This window comes from Antechinus flavipes, chromosome 6 (assembly GCF_016432865.1).
Source record: "Antechinus flavipes isolate AdamAnt ecotype Samford, QLD, Australia chromosome 6, AdamAnt_v2, whole genome shotgun sequence".
Classification (NCBI taxonomy): domain Eukaryota; kingdom Metazoa; phylum Chordata; class Mammalia; order Dasyuromorphia; family Dasyuridae; genus Antechinus; species Antechinus flavipes.
Genome location: NC_067403.1, coordinates 245542483 through 245559284, shown reverse-complemented (window position 1 = coordinate 245559284; position 16802 = coordinate 245542483). Strand labels below are relative to the sequence as shown.

Genomic DNA, 16802 nt, shown 5'->3' with positions numbered 1-16802 from the left:
ACAAATCTGAGAATTTCTCTCTACTCCCTCCTTTCCTGCCTCTGATTAGCTGTGTGATCCATTGTGATGTTGGTAACCTCTCAATATCCTGGAGAGATCGCTAGGAGTTTGATCAACAACTTCAGATATAGGAAGGGGCATTTGTACATAGCTGAGGGAAGAGGGAAACTCAAGATGAAAATAGTCAAAGTTCAACACCTATCTTTTTTTCTGTTTTAGACTCATGTTGCCGGGGGAAAAAAAAAAAAAAAAAAAAAAAAAAAGATTTGAACATTGTTCTAGCCCTGGGCTGATTCAAACATGATGGAGACAAATAACATTCTAGACCTTAGAGAAAGTGAAGGCTATCTGTGAGATATAGTGGCAGCTTGAGAATCACATTGAAGCTTTTGATAATGTTGGTCTGCTATGGCAAAACAAAATGAAGCAAAGTCAAATAAATCAAAAACAGATATACTGTAGTAGTACAACATACCTGTAGAGGAGAAATGTGCCTTATGCTCATTTGCCCTAATCCCAGTAATCTTGCTAAAGTTTTTGCTTGTTCCTGAAGAATTGGGTAGCTTCTTCTAAATAATAAATGATACAGTGTCTTCATCTTCATATAATTAAGAGAAAAAAAAAAAAAAAACAGAATCTCTATTATATGGACCTTTCTCCAGGGGAATAAAGGTACATTAGGGACTCATTACTGAATTCTCTTTCCATGTCATCCTGGTCTCCAAGTAAATATATGAAAAGAGGTTTAAAATTAGTTATTACTGGAATAAATATCTTTTTCTCATGGAAGATGGTTAAAAATTGTACTTAATGCTTAGTATAACTTTGACCCAATGGGCCTTTCTCAAGTTCCTGTTATAACTGTTCATATGCTGAATATTCCTTATTTATTCCCACTGCTGTTCTCATTTCCCCTTACTTAATAAAATACCTCTCCTATCTTGTTTTTTGTTTTTTTTAAATTTTCCATCATTTAGTGAATTAATATTTGTGAATTAAGAATTTGTTCAAAAGATAATAATGAAAGTTGGAGGGGATGTGGGAAAACTGGGACACTAATACATTGTTGAAGTTGTGAACTGATCCAACACTCTGGAGAACAATTTGTAACTAGGCCCAAACACCTACTAAAATGCACATATTCTTTGATCCAACAGTATTTCTACTGAGTTTATATCCCAAAGATATCATAAAGGAGGGAAAGCAACTCACATGTGCAAAAATGTTTGTGGCAGCCCTTTTTGTAGTGGCAAGAAACTGGAAACTGAAGAGATGCTCATCAGTTTGAGAATGATTGAATAAGCTATTGTATATCAATGTTATGGAATACTGTTATTCGATTTAAAAAAAAAGAAAACAAAACAAAAAAAAAAAAAAACAATCAGCAGGATGATTTCAAAGAGGCTTGGAAAGACTTACATAAACTGATCCTAAGTGAAATGAGCAGAACCAGGAGATCGTTGTGCATGGTAATAAGAAGATTATACAATGATCAAGACTGATGTAAGTGACTCTTTTCAACAATGAGATAATTGAAACCAGTTTTAATGAACTTGTGTTGAAGAGAGCCATCTACACCCACTGAGAGGACTGTGGGAATTGAGTGCAGATCACATCACAACATTTTCACTCTTTTTTTTGTTTGTTTGCTTACATTTTGTTTTATTACTCTTTTTCATCTGATTTTCTTTTGCAGCAAAATAAATATGTATACATATATTAGATTTAACACATATTTTTAACATGTTTAAAATATATTGTAATACTTGATACCTAGGGGACAGGGTGAGTGGAAGTTTGGGAAATTTGAAACACAAGGTTTTTGTAAGGGTCAGTGCTGAAAAATTATCCATGCATATGTTTAAAAAAAATTTAATAAAAAATGAAAAAAGTAGATATTTCATTATGTAACATTATGTAACAAAAAGCTTCCAACTATTTGCATTTTAATAAAAACATAAACCTAAAAAAAAAAATCTGTTCTTATAGTTTTGTAGTCTCAAGATATATCTTATTAGTAATGCTCATGTAGGCTTTATATGGGAGTATTCTATCCAACTCATCTATTCAATAGCCTTAATGACAGTATGACTTGTCAGTAGGAAAATATCTTTTATAGGATGTCTTGAGACTGTCTTCTTGAAATTGCAATTCTACATGTAGACTTTTGTCTCTAATGGATCTAGAGCTGCTTTGAAAGGCAGAGTTTATATCAGAGCTTAATCATAGACCTTTAAAAGAGAATTAGACAGAGAGATCATATTTTAGTTGGCTTTTGTCCTATTTGGCAGTCTTATATTCTCAGTATCTAGCCATAGAAAACTGGTAAGTGGCCTACCAAATAGAATTTCAAAAGTTAGCAATCCAAAATTCTTCCTATTAAATTTCTATAGCAGAACAACAGAAAGGGGAATATCAGGCCCTTTTAGCTGTGTGTCCTGACATAGATTTCCCAAAAGGATTTTAATTCCCTTAAATTAGGCACCTGACTGCACTAATGATTGTTGACATAAAGGGGTATGAAAGTTCAGCATTAACCCAAAGCACTTGAAAAATTGATTAGTTATTACAATTGTAAAGTGTGGCCCTCAGTTTCATTTAGAAGTATATGACAGGACAAGTTTTGAGATTATTTCCTTGATCAGTCACCTTGATGCTATGTTTGTTGTGGAATATTCCATTGGAAAGGATTCTATCTAATGGTTTGATTAGTCTTTACATAGCAAAATATAGCTGTAGCCCACAGACTTGGGAAATTCAATAAAGTCATTCTGCAGGTATTCAGATTGTAAGACTACCTACTCTCTTTTTCATCATAATTGTCTTCCTCAAAGAGGAAATCAATAGTCCTTGGACTGTTAATAAGAAAGACACCACAATAGGTCTCTTCCTGAAACCCAAGAACAAACTATGGCAAGACTCTCAGTTTCTCCATATATTCCTATTATGGAGTTGATGGTACAGGAGGTATAATTATCATTTAGGGCAATGAGGTAACAATCTGGCATGATCTACAGCCCAACTTGAGGGACTGCCGTCTTGGTGACTGAGATGTCACTTTTAATACTTATGACTAAAGAAGAATATTGAGAGACTAGCACAAAACTTTTTAAACTATGTCACAACCTCAGGGGGTGTTGTTTTATTAAATGAGGGGATTGTGAAATTATGATTTATCAGTAAATGTTTAATTTGTGTATCTATTTTAGATACCTGGGGTTGCATTGTAATGCTGGAGAAATTGAACAAGATAGAGATTAGAGAGTATTTAATAATTTATAAAATGACAGAGATTTACTGGGACCAAATGGATTCATGGTTTGGTCCCAGGGCTGAATGAGACTATTGTCTCCAAGAATCCAGCAGCAAATGTCAGATACAAGATTCTTTTATAAGGTAACAAAAATAATGACATAATGGAGGAGGTACCTGGATAGGGGTGACCTAATGGAGGGAGGCACTTAGGGTGAGAATGACATAATGGGTGGTATTGGACAGGCTCCCTATATTCTAATGATATCTAAAATGGATAAAGACCTTTATTCCATCAAACATTAAGAGGGAATGATTATAATCTGAGGCAGAATAACTGAATATGACAATTAGGGAAATTGGGTCAGGATGTTAAAAGAGAACTGTGGCACAATGGCATAAAAATTTCTTGGGCAAAAAGGAATCACAAATGGAAAAAAAAATAAGAAACCCTGTTAGAATATGGGATAAGCAGTGTCTTTGGAAGTTCTCAAGGACCCCAGTGGGTGATCCATTTGGCTGAATCATAAACAAACCAGTTGCTCTTAAAAAAAAAAAAAAGACTACCTTCATTAGCCTTGTGGACTTAATCAAAATTATATGAATTGTCCACATGAAATGATGTGAAACATTTTCATTTTAACAATTTAACCAAAAAATAAGAGAAATAAATCAAGATACAAAATCATTATTTAGTTTATGCTCATAACTTTTAATTATCATTCTGGAGGTTAATAGCATCAGAGTCTTTCATGATTAAAAGATTACTGCTATGATCAATATGATCTCCCAATTTTTCTCACTTCATTTTGCATTTTGTCATTTTCCCCTCTGAAACATCTTTTGCTTATAATATATAAGTCTTTATGTATACATATATATGTGTATGTATTCATGTGCATATGTATATATATGTATGTATGTATGTATTCATCCCCTTCAGAACTTATCATTTCTGGTATGTATAAAGGAGTATCTCAGAATCATTTCAATATTCACTTCTCTAATATGATTTTTTTTTTCCTTTTCCTTTATCTCTTGATTTACCCCTGCTTTTTTTTTTTTTGCTTTAGCTGAACCAAAATAGATTCTACACCAATGTTTTATTTTAACTTTGAGTATGACTTTCTGTTTCATGTATGTCTCTTATAAACAACATATTTTTTGATTTGAGTTTTCAATCCATTCTGCTTTCTGCTTCTCTTTTAGAGATGAGTCCATTCCATTTACATTCACATTTATGATTACTGACTGTATGGTCTTCTATTTATACTTCTCTTTCTTTATCCTTTTCCTCCTTAAAGAAACAATTCTTACACTATCCCTTAATCTTTCTTCCTTTTTATATTCCTTGACATTTCTCTTATCCCTTTCCTCTACTCTTTCCCAATTCTAAACTTAGTTGAGGGTGTATAAGATCTTGCCTCTATGAACTAATTCTAGTGAAAATGAGTTTCAACCACTATATAGCCACTGCACCCTACTCTACTGTTCATATAGTGCATAGTGAATTAATTTACTAGTTTTTTTTTTTTCCTTTAGCCTTTACTTGTAGCTATTTTCACATTGCTTTCTTCCCCTGAATTTATGTCTTTTTATAATAGCTTCTTATGGTCAAGTTGTGTTTTTGTTGTATGCTCATTTTCCCCTCTATTATTAAAGCTTTTCCTTTCACAACTTTTATAAGGAAGAAAAATTCCTCATAATAACTGTTGACTCCAATTTCTCCCAGTGCATCCTTCTTTCTTCCTCCAATATTTTCAGATCACTCCAAGATAACAGCCTTATCCTCATATCTTTTGTAAATATAGACTTCTAAGTGTCCTAATAATGAAAAAAAATCTTAAGGGTTACATTTATTATTTTGCTATATAAAAAATGTAAACAATTTTAAATTTATGGTGTATCTTTAAATTATTTTCATGTTTATCTTTCTAATTTTTACTTGGTTTTTATATCAAATTTTCTATCAAGTTTTAGCCTTTTTATGAGGCATAAAAGTCATTGATTTAATTATTACTTTTTTTTTTCTCCTGAGGGATTGATGAAATCCTGGGTATTCACAGAGGACACCTGAATTAATATGGACAATCTGGAAGCCTAATTGCTCTTTGAGATAAGCATGAAGGAAAATAGACAGGATATTAAGAAGACATTTGGTTTTGATTATACCTTTTGTTCAAATGGATCTTTATTACAGCTCCATCCAAGGAGGATGTCTATGGTGGAATTCTTAGTTGAAATCTTTGTAATGACAAAAATGTTATAACCCCATAATTACCATATTCAATCAGAATGCCAAGTTATGATGTCAACTCCTGAAAGCCTGGTTCATAATGTAGACCCCTGATAACTCTTTTTAGGGCACTAAATCCCTTTTAGGTTTAGCCTTTCAATCAATAGCATAATCCCCACTTGCTACATTTTAATGCCATCTTCCCCTCATTCCCTTCATTGTGAATTTGACTAGGGAACACCTTTTCCTTGCTAAAAACACTTATTGATTTGCTCTACTGTTCATATTCATAGAATAATAATTCTTTCCCTCTTGATTTGTAAAAAGTTGAAACCTACAAATTCTTTTCTGACAATCCATGACAATGGTACATATCTCCAACACACTTTGGGTGTATCACTCCCCATATCACTTCATTTTATTGATTAATCTCATCATTTTGGTGACCCTAAATTGGGAGATTACTTCATTACTTCAGAATTATAGTAAGTTTTACTAAGTAGGTTACTTTTTATTGGAATCTTTGCCTTCCAAAATATCATATTAAAACTCATCTTCCTAAGCTTTCTTTAACTTTTCTTGTAATTCTTTTTTGCTTTGAATTAATTCACTAGTTTTTTTTTTTTTTCCTTTAGCCTTTACTTGTAGCTGTTTTCACATTGCTTTCTTCCCCTGAATTTATGTCTTTTTATAATAGCTTCTTATGGTCAAGTTGTGTTTTTGTTGTATGCTCAATTTCCCTCCTGTTTTTCTCTTGATTTACAACTTAATCTTAAATTTTTCTGTGCATGGGGAGACACTTTCCAAAACTTCAATTTTTTTTTCTATTTTTAGAGATAGTTATGTGAGACTGCATGTTTTCAGTCATTTGGATCTAGTATGAATCATGGAGAGATATAATCTCTGCTTTCCTGTTTGTGATCTTCTCTTCATCCAATAAGAGTCCCTACATATATGCAGTCATAAATATTCACTTTTCTCCTGGCTTTGAAACTAGGACCAGATCCTTTCTTCTTCTGCAACAGTGAGGACAAGTGTTCTTCTTTACAATAGATATGTGACTAGACCCCTTACTCCCTTCTGACCAACCACAAGATCTTCTGTTTGCTCTGGAACTATGATCCAGAATTGCTACTGTAATGCTGGAGAAACTGAGCAAGACAGAGATTAGAGAACAATTTAATAATTTATTAAATGGGACCAAATGGATCCATGGTTTGGTCCCAGAGCTGAATGAGACTATTGTCTCCAAGAATCCAGCTGTGAATGTCAGACATAATGGAGGAGGTACCTGGATGGGGATGACTTAATGGGGGGAGGCATCTAGGATGACAATGGGAGGTACTAGAGAGGTTCCTGATGTTCTAATGATATCTAAAATGGATAAAGACCTTTATCCTATCAAACATTAAGAGGGAATAATTATAGCCTAAGGTCTAAGATATAAGACCTTTATCCTAACATTAAGAGGGATTGGCTATAACCTGAGGCAGAGTAGCTGAATAGGACAATTAGGGAAACTGGGTCAGGACATTAAAATGGAACTGTGGCACAAGACTATGAGCATTACAATTGCCAATCGGTGACAAGATCTAAAACTGCTATTGTAAAATTCTGAACCAATCCTACCTCCATTGCACAGACATCTCTTATAGACCTCCTAAATTGCCTTTGCCTGGAAAATCATATCAATCTGATTTTTTTTTTTCTTTTCTTTCTTTTTCGTTTTCTTTTTTTCTTTTTTTTTTTTTTTGGTATCTGTTATAACAATATTTGTTTTGAGGATTTTTTTTTTTTAATTGAAGGAAGTGTAATATTGAGAGACTTCAGTTGGATTGTTTCTTTTCTTCTGTTATCTTGGTCTTCCAAGTTTTAGGTGCTATTTTATCTAGTATTTTTCTGTCTCTCCCTTTTGTTTTTGCCAAATTGGTAATTTTATTTAAATAATCCAACAAAAATTATTAAATGAAATTTTAATACACCTCTCAGAATGTTATTACATTCTCATCTACTTTGTAGTTTTTCTAAGGTGAGTATATACATGTTTAAAAATACAGGTATCCAGAAGAAGAAAAAAAGGGCACAAAACTTTTCATTTTAATCCACATTATTTATACTTTCTAGATATAAAAAATAACATTTAATTTATAGTGATTTTTTCAAATTATTTGCAATGGTGCGTAAATTCTTATACAGAAAATTTAACAAGGGAAAGTCACATGCCTATGAGATTTAATGCCAGCACACACCTTTATATTTCTTGTTCATTAATCTTTGGGGTTATAAATATCTAAAATTCTTCTTGCTATATAGGAAGATTGACATTAGATGGCAGGAGAATTCCTTGTTCATAAGGTCCAAAAGACTAAGCTCGATTTTAAAACTGTAATGTCAGTCACCAAATGATTTCCAAAACTCCAATGAATTTTAATAACATTTTGATAATATTAATAATAATAGCAGTTTAATGTGAAACTATTCATATTGACTTTAATAATAAGATATTGCCTATAGAAAAGATTTTAAACATATTAATGCTAATGTATTAACTCAGATACTTAATTTTTAGGGGGAAAGGGTCATGTTCACCTTTGACACTCTGCTAAATCTCATGTATCATTTAGAAGAAAAATAAATAAAGAGTAAAATAAATGTGTATGATAAACAAAGAGGCCAAATTTAGTGAAAATAAAGGTTCACTATTTTTATTTTCCTTCATGGACCATGTACAATCACAAAGAGCCCCTGCTTTAGCTTAATATCTTTCCCATTGAATATTTCACCCAATTCAACTTAATCCTATCCAGTTCAGATCAGTTTAATTCAATCAGCAGCTACTAAAGTTCTAGTTTATGCAATACACTATGATGAACAGTAGTGATGCACCATCATCCCTAAGCTCAAGGGACCATGTATTGATCATTTGGAAATAAATAATAATTATTTAATTATTATATTAATAATAAAATTATTATTATAATTTAATAAATCCCAGAGTTTAAAATGAATAAAAATAATTTACCTTACGGCAATTCAATCTGAGATACAACATATCAAGATGGGACAAAAGAAGACAGCTAAGGAACATCATTGTTCTATTAGAGTGAGGAAGTTGCTTCAGACCACATGAAGTAAAGTTTAACTACTTGGAAAAAAATGTGGCGAGAAAATAGAGGAGAAAGATAAATCCAGTAAATAGTAACAAAGCATAATACATAGGGTCTGATATTTTGAATAAGAAGGAGGTGGATTTCCATCTATCCCCTGCCACTAAAAAATATTTGGCTAAGGGTATATGCTTTAATCTCTACAAGATAAAATTACTTCTTCTAGAAAATCTGATAACACCTGTCATGTAAATATTACAGGTTTGGTATTTATATCTAATAACCAATTAGGATCTCATTGTCTATGGCACCTCAAGTAAGACATTTGCATTGACTTTCTAATGCTCTTTTCAAGGCACCTTTTACCTCCTTATTTCTCAAACTATAAATCAAAGGGTTAAGCATGGGAATGACTAGGGTATAAAAGACTGAAGCCATCTTATCTGTATCAAATGAATGACTAGAATGAGGCTGCAGGTACATGAAAAGAAGTGTCCCATAGAATACAACCACCACTGTGAGATGGGAGCCACAGGTGGAGAAGGCTTTGTGTCTACCTTCAGCAGATTTCATCCTGAGGATAGCCATAAGAATCAGTCCGTATGAAACAAGAACAACCAAGAGGGAGAAAACCAAATTAAAAGCAGAAAGGCTCAGTATGATTAATGCTATATCTTTTGTATCACTGGATAATATATTTAAGAGAGGGAGACTATCACAGTAGAAATGACGAATTATGTTAGATTTCCAAAACGATGAATTAAAAATCATAATTGTAACTAGCAGTGCTACAAAGGTACTGTAGAGATATGGGATGGCCACTAAGAGGTAGCACATTCTGTCTGACATGATGACCATATAAAGGAGTGGATTACAGATGGCTACATAGCGGTCATAGGCCATCACTGATAATATAAAAAGTTCACTTATTATTAATGTTACAAAAATAACTAGCTGGATTGCACATTCAGTATAAGATATGACATTTTCTTCCACTACAAAATTAGCCAACATTTTAGGCCCAATGGCTGTGGAGTATCCAAGATCAATAAATGCCAGATTCCTGAGGAAAAAGTACATGGGCGTTTTCAGGTGAGAATCAATATTGGTCAATATTATCAAGCCCAGGTTCCCAAAAACTATGGCCAGATAGTTGATGAGGAAAACAAAGAAAAGCGGGATCTGCAGGTCAGGACGATCTGTGATGCCCATGAGAATGAATTCAGTTACTTGAATTGATGTAGTTTTATTCCACTTATCCATTTCTTCCATCCAGGGAAAACAGTCTGCAATATAGTTTTTGAATCTATTATACACCAATGATGAGATATTCAATGTGTAAGATAATTACAATTACCTCTTTCCATTCAATGGGGCATCAAGGAATTCAGCAAAGGTTTCCTTACTTCTCATAATCTCTCCCTAGTGTCTGTACCAGCTATAGATTTCTTTGCTGTCTATATGATGTAGTTGAACCTGAGCAAAAAAATTGATATATTTAATAATTAATTAATTTTATTATTTATTTATATTATTTAATTTTTCCAGTAACATGAAAAATAAAAAGTACGTGTATCAAATATATTTTATGATGCTATCATGAACTACAATATATAACAGAAATTATTGTTCTATCAACTAACATTAGTATTAAATCATACTTATGATTTATTCTTTCTATACTTACATGAAATGCCTATGATATTGGTCAATTAAAATTTATAATTTGGTATTTAAAAAAAAATAAGTTCCTAATGAAAATACAAATAAAACTACAAAAACTTATGTGTATTTTTTTATTCTTAATATTAAGATATGCTGCATAAAAACCAGAGTGGCCTAAGGAAAAAAAAATAAGAAAAATTATAGAATAAAGAGAGATATTTCCTTCTTAGGTAATTCACTTCATATCTTCTCATCCAGGAACACCAAAAGTTTCTATAGATATCAAGTTCTGAAGGAAATAACCTCAGATCTTGATGTTATAGAACATAATCTGAATCTTCTGAGATGACAGCAAGATGAAAGTAATTTGAAAGTTTTCTTGTTGCTTATACATATGTATGAAATAGTATTTTAAATAACCAGTCTCAGAATTAAAAGAAAAAAAATACAATTGAGAAGAAGGGAATTTTTTTTAAATCTCTCTCTTCTTTTTTACATACCTCAATAAATAGGGCTTATAATCTTTTCATTTCTTCTTCCTCTCTTCAATAGAAGATAAATAACTATTTACAGATAATGCATTTTGCCAGTTCCTTCAAATGCCATGGAAACAATCCTATTCTGCAGTAATTGCTTTAAGAAATTGACAAAATTGGGTCATTTTCAAAAAAAAAATTCAATGTGACTTATAATTTAGTGACCATCAGCATATCTGTCTTTTTATCTGTAACAAATAGAAAGCTTCAGAAATGTTATTTATGTGTGATCTTCAAATAAGAAATACACTTACTTTTCACATCTGCATCTGCTGAAGATGATGTTAAATCAGCTCAGTTTTGCTTCATACTCTTTGGTATATCCAAAAGTCTGCATTTTCAGTGTTAAGAGTATCCAGTAGGTATGTGATCAAAAGATACAAACTTTTCAGATGAACTAATCAAGGTATTTATAGCCTTATGAAAAACTACTCTAATTATTATTAATTGGAGAGATGTGAAAAGAGGCCATTCTGAGGTACTATCTCATACCTATTTTATTGGTTGATGGGCCAAAAGGGGAGAATGACAAATGTTGGAGGGAATGTGAGGAAAATGAGACATTGGTACTTTGATGGAATTGTGAAGTGATTTAAACCATTCTATAGAGCAGTTTGGAACTATACCCAAAGGGCTACATTTATGCCTTTTGACCTAGCAATTCTATTGCTAGGCATGTATCCTAAAAGAGATTTTTAAAAAGTAAAGGGACCTATATGTATAAAAATATTTAGTGTAGCTCTTTATTCTGGGATAAAGAGTTGGACATTGAGAGCATGCTCATAGGCTGGGGAATAACTGAAAAATTATGGTATGTGATTATTAAGGAATACTATTATCCTATGAAAAATAATGAGAAAGCTCCTCTCAGAAAAAAAAAAATCCTCAAAAATCCCCCATGAGTTCATGCAAAGTGAAATGCATTGTGTACAAAGTAACAGCAATGTCATCGGATGATCTGCTGTGAATGATTTTGCTATTATCAGCAATACTGTGACTCAGGACACCTTTAAAGGACTTATGATGAAAAATGCCATCCATACCCAAATAGAGAATAATTGTGTCTGAATGTAGACTGAATCTTTTTTTTTTTAACTCCTTTATGTTTCTTGAGCATCTTTTTGGGGGTGAAGATGAGGGGAGAATTATGTTTTCTTTTGTAATATGACTTTTATGAAAATGTTTTGCATAATTTATTTGTGCCTTCTCAATGCATGGGGTGGGGGTTGGAGAGAGAATCTAGAACTCCAAATGTTAAAAAAAAATGTTAAATATTGTTTTACATGTAACTGAGGAAAATAAAATATTAAATTAAAAAAAAAGTAGATCCCAGAATCACCAGCTTACAGTGCTCTAACCAACTTTGACAAATGTTAACAATGGGACAGAATTTTAAGCATCAAAAACTTAGAGCAACAGCTTCTAAAAGTTTCAATCTTCATGATTCTAATTTTAATATGTATGCTTTTGACATAATTCTTTCTATTGGCTAAGATTCTTCTATATACCGTATTTTTGTTCCATCTATTCCTATATTAAAATTCAATTGATGGCATTTTAATCATAATAAATCTAAATATTTATAATTCTATATCATTTTGGGGCAGTTATGTCATATATTGGTGCTTCATAAAATAGTTATTGACTAATTGAAGTATGGAAAATGACATTTACATTTCAGGTCCTAACACTGGGGGTTTAAATGAAACTAGATTATCATTAGATAATTTAACAAAATAAAAATCTTATGGTTTTAAGCACATTTCTAAAGCTTGTCTTTTTTTGTTTGCTTTTTTATAAAATTTTATTTAATTTTAATATACATTGCTTTATGAATCATATTGAGAAAGAAAAATCAAAAATCAGAGCAAATGGGAAAAACCATGGGAGAGATTTTAAAAAAAAAAGTGTTTAGCATGTGTTGATTCACATTCAGTCCCCTTAGTTCTTTTTCTGGATGCAGATGGCATTTTCTGTCCAAAGTACATTGGGATTTCTTTGGATCACTGAAACAAAGTTTTTCATAGTTGATCATCACATTTTCTTGTGTATATTTATTATATACAATGTATTCCTGGTTCTACTTGTTTAACTCAGCATCAGTTCATGTAAATCTTTCCATACCTTCTAAAATTCTTATCATTGTTCATAGAACAATAATATTCCATTTCCTTCATTTGCCACAATTTGATCAATGGACATTTCCCAATTGATGAGCATGTACTCATTTCACAGTTCTTCGCTACCACAAAAAAAGAGTTGTAAAGTTTAAGTTTTACTATAATGTTTCTAGTCCTATTTCTCCCATCTACAATGCTACACAATCCTATCATACACCATATTTAGTAGAATGCAAAAGGATTCCCCAGAGTTTTAGATGAGTGTACTGGACTATTTTCTGATTTCCACATTTGGTCTCATTATCCTTTATATACTCTTTCCAGATCTCTTCCAGCCCCAAACTCACACAACCTTATTTTCTTCTTAGTATCATTCTACTATATTGCATTATTATTTTTTTTAAATCTAGACTTGATTATGTCTACTGATAGGGATACTGATAGGATTCATCAAGGCAAGAATTTTCATGGATAAAAATATCTAGGATCCTAAATGAATTTATGCTTGATATAAGTTTATACACTTGTGCAAATACATACAAAAGAAAATAAAACATTAGATTGAACTAATGGAACATAATTTTTAGAGTGAATGGGAGCATGAGTCCAAATCTCAATTTCCTTAAATAAACTTCAAGTTTGTTTCATTTCTGGGCATACATATATGAAGCATATTGACAAACTGGCAAATGTTCTTGATGGGGAGAGCACTTAAAACTTTACCATGTTAATATTAGGTAAAAAAAAAAAAAAGTGAAAATCATTAACTTAGAGAAGGAAAGTCTTGGGATAAATTGATGTAAAAAATCTCTCATCAAGGACATAATGAATTGTCAACAAAGAAATATTATTTCTGGTTATGTTAGTTCATCAAGGTAGAAATGGGAACAATATATAGACATGGAAGAAAAACACAATTAAACTAAAAATTAAATTTCAAATCTCAAATGGCCTATTTGGGGAATTTGGGTGTGTATCATTACCAGAATTTTTCAAGTAGAGCATAGAGGTGAGACACATTTAAAATTCAGAATTGATTTAAAATTCACAATTGATTGTGAGAGGAGAGCCTTTGTAAGTTATTAACTGATAGAAAAGAAGTTAAAATAAATCCAATTGGGTGGTAGTAGATTGTAGTATTGTAAGTCCAAAATTCCAAACTGGGTTCCAGAAGATGTTGTAAAGGAGTGATTGTGACATATAATTTTAGCTTAAATATCTCAGTAATAGTGAATTTGGAGTCATAGTGAATTTGATTTGATCAGGCAAAATAGAGAAAATGAATTTTTAAGTCTCTCTCTCTCATTAACAAAGACATAGAAATTTGAATTTCAAGGACAGTTTGGAAAGATTACCTTTTCCAACTGATTGCTTGAGAAATGTAAAAGTAATAAATTTAAATTCTACTGGACACCTATATTGAAGGATTTGATGTCTTCTGCCAATCCTAATCTCAACTCTAACCAAAGGATTAGAGGTAAATTTTATCAAGGGAGCTGTTGAAACTGGCATCAGTTACTGTTGAAATTTCAAGTGTAAGCATTTGTATCTCAGAAATCAGCAAGTCTAAGTGCTTGATTTGTTGTTTTATTAGATGTTTAGATTCATAAATGTAATGGAAAAATATTAATAGTATAAATTAAACTCAAAATGGCACTGTGCTAAAATTTTCTTTCAAAGAACTTCTTACTGAAATTAACCAGCACATTACAGAATTCATATGCATGCAAAAAATGCAAAATATAAAGCAGAGCATTATGTCTAACAATGTGCACCTTAGGAGTGTATTCCTTTTCACTAGACATGATCAAACTTGAGGATTCAATAGGATGTTTAGAAGTCTTTGATATTTCAGATACCAATTAATCAATATGTTCTTCACAGTCTTTTCCAAGTAAGCATTTGTGTCACTTCTAACCTTAACCTAGGGAAGTCAGATACATTCTCATTTTCTTGCTTAGGTTTTTTAAATACCATTAAGCAAGTAATTCCACGAAAGCTCAAAGACTCATGCATTGCTAATTGTCAGATCTTGTTCTTTTGTATAATCATCCAAATATCTGAAATTACTGCAGTGCTCACATTGCTACAATAGCCAAATCAATTATTGACCTGAAAGGACTATTATTGTGTGCTGGATAGATTTCTCAAACCTTAAAACACTGCATACAATATGATCTGTTCTTTTCTAGATAAGAAATTGTATTCAGATCACATCTTTATTGTCCCTCAAGTCAGGATTGTATGAATATGTATACTACTTTTATTCAAAGAAAACAATGCTATAGTGATAACTTCTAAGGAAAAATGCAATTAAGATGAATTTTGTTAATACAGGTGGTCAAGAGTTGTGCTTATTTATTTCTTTCTATAGGTCTGAAGTCATCTGAAAGACCTTATGATAGAAATGGATTTAGTGTTAACAAGTCCTGCTGTGACTAATTATGAAGCAAGGAGAAAGCTGAAAATTCATCTCTACTCCCTCTTTTCCTGCATTGATTATGAGTCTTTTAAACTTGGTCTTTTAGATAACTCTCTAGACTTTAAACAACAATTGTAGATGTAGGAAGGGGCATTTGTATAGAGATGGCAGGACAGGAAAATTCAAGATAAAATGATAAAAATTCAACACCTATTTTTTTTTTCTATTTTAGGCTCATAATTTATATTTTAGGGGGAAAATGGGATAGTGTTCCATCATTGGGCTTATTCAAACATGATGGAGACAGAAATTCTAGACCTTAAGAGCAAGTGATGGTTGTCTATGAGATATAATGGCAGCTTGAGAATCACATTAAATCTTTTGATAACATTGGCATGATATGATACAACAAAATGAAGCAAAACAAAATAAATCAGAAACAAATACAGTGTAATAGTGCAACTCACCTGTAAAGGAGAAAAACTGTGCCTTAAGGTATGCACCTCAACCTCAGGAATATTGCTAAGGTCCTTACTTATTCCTGAAGCATCTAGTAGCCTCTCCTAAATAACAAATTATATAATATGTGTCCAACTTCATATAATTCAGAAAAAAAAAAATCTCCATTATATGGCCCTTTCTCCAGGGAAATAAGGCACACTAGGGACTCATTACTCAAGTCTCTTCCTTATCATCTTGCTCTCCAAGTTAAAATATGAAAAGAATTAGAAATTCTTTAATGGGAAATATAGCTTTGGAGTTTCCCAGGTGCAAAGGCCCAAACTCAAGAAGGAGGAGGTACCAAGGAAGTAAGAGGGAGCTCAAAGGGGAAATCAGGAAGCATATTAAATGCACCTTGCAGATCAGGTCCCATGCCAATCTAAAGATATGCTAATCAATTTTTCAAATTGATACCCAGATGTTGGAGGATGGACAATGGGGGTTACTAAAATTCTTTTCTAGATAGTCTTGGAATTATCTGATAATAGCTTCTTCCTGCTGGGGGAAGAGAGTAAGTTACATCACAAACATGAAGTTTGGGTACGAAATCATGAAAAATATTTCTGATTAGGTACTGGATAGTTAAGTGGTCTTTGATAAAGAGCCAAATTACCCTATACAACGTGAAAGTCTATTTACTCCCTTAGGCAAACAGGGTAGACAATTGATGGGATCTTCTCAGCCTGAAGTGGAGCTTTTGTTCATAAGTAGGCCTTTTCTTGAAGTGGACTTTTACTACAGCCCAGACTAGACAGGATCTCAGGTACAATTCTTAGCTGAATTATTTGCATTCATAAAATGATCATAACTACACACTTACTATATCCAATCAGAAAATCATGTTATGATGTCTACTCCTTATGGGAGAATTTATCCCTGTATCCTATAATCCTATCATTTCCCTAAAAGCCATGTAGGCAAAAATAAAGAAAAATAATAAAAAAGGTGAAAATATTTTACGTC

At 32.1% G+C, this 16802-nt stretch overlaps 1 protein-coding gene across 1 annotated transcript; it reads right to left on the bottom strand.

Moving 5' to 3' along the window:
- Positions 1–8907: 8907 nt before the first annotated feature.
- On the bottom strand, positions 8908–9867 carry LOC127540247 (olfactory receptor 8K3-like). Its single transcript, XM_051964853.1, has one exon. The coding sequence runs from the start codon at positions 9865–9867 to the stop codon at positions 8908–8910; it is 960 nt and encodes a 319-aa protein (XP_051820813.1).
- Between the last annotated feature and the right edge of the window lie 6935 nt (positions 9868–16802).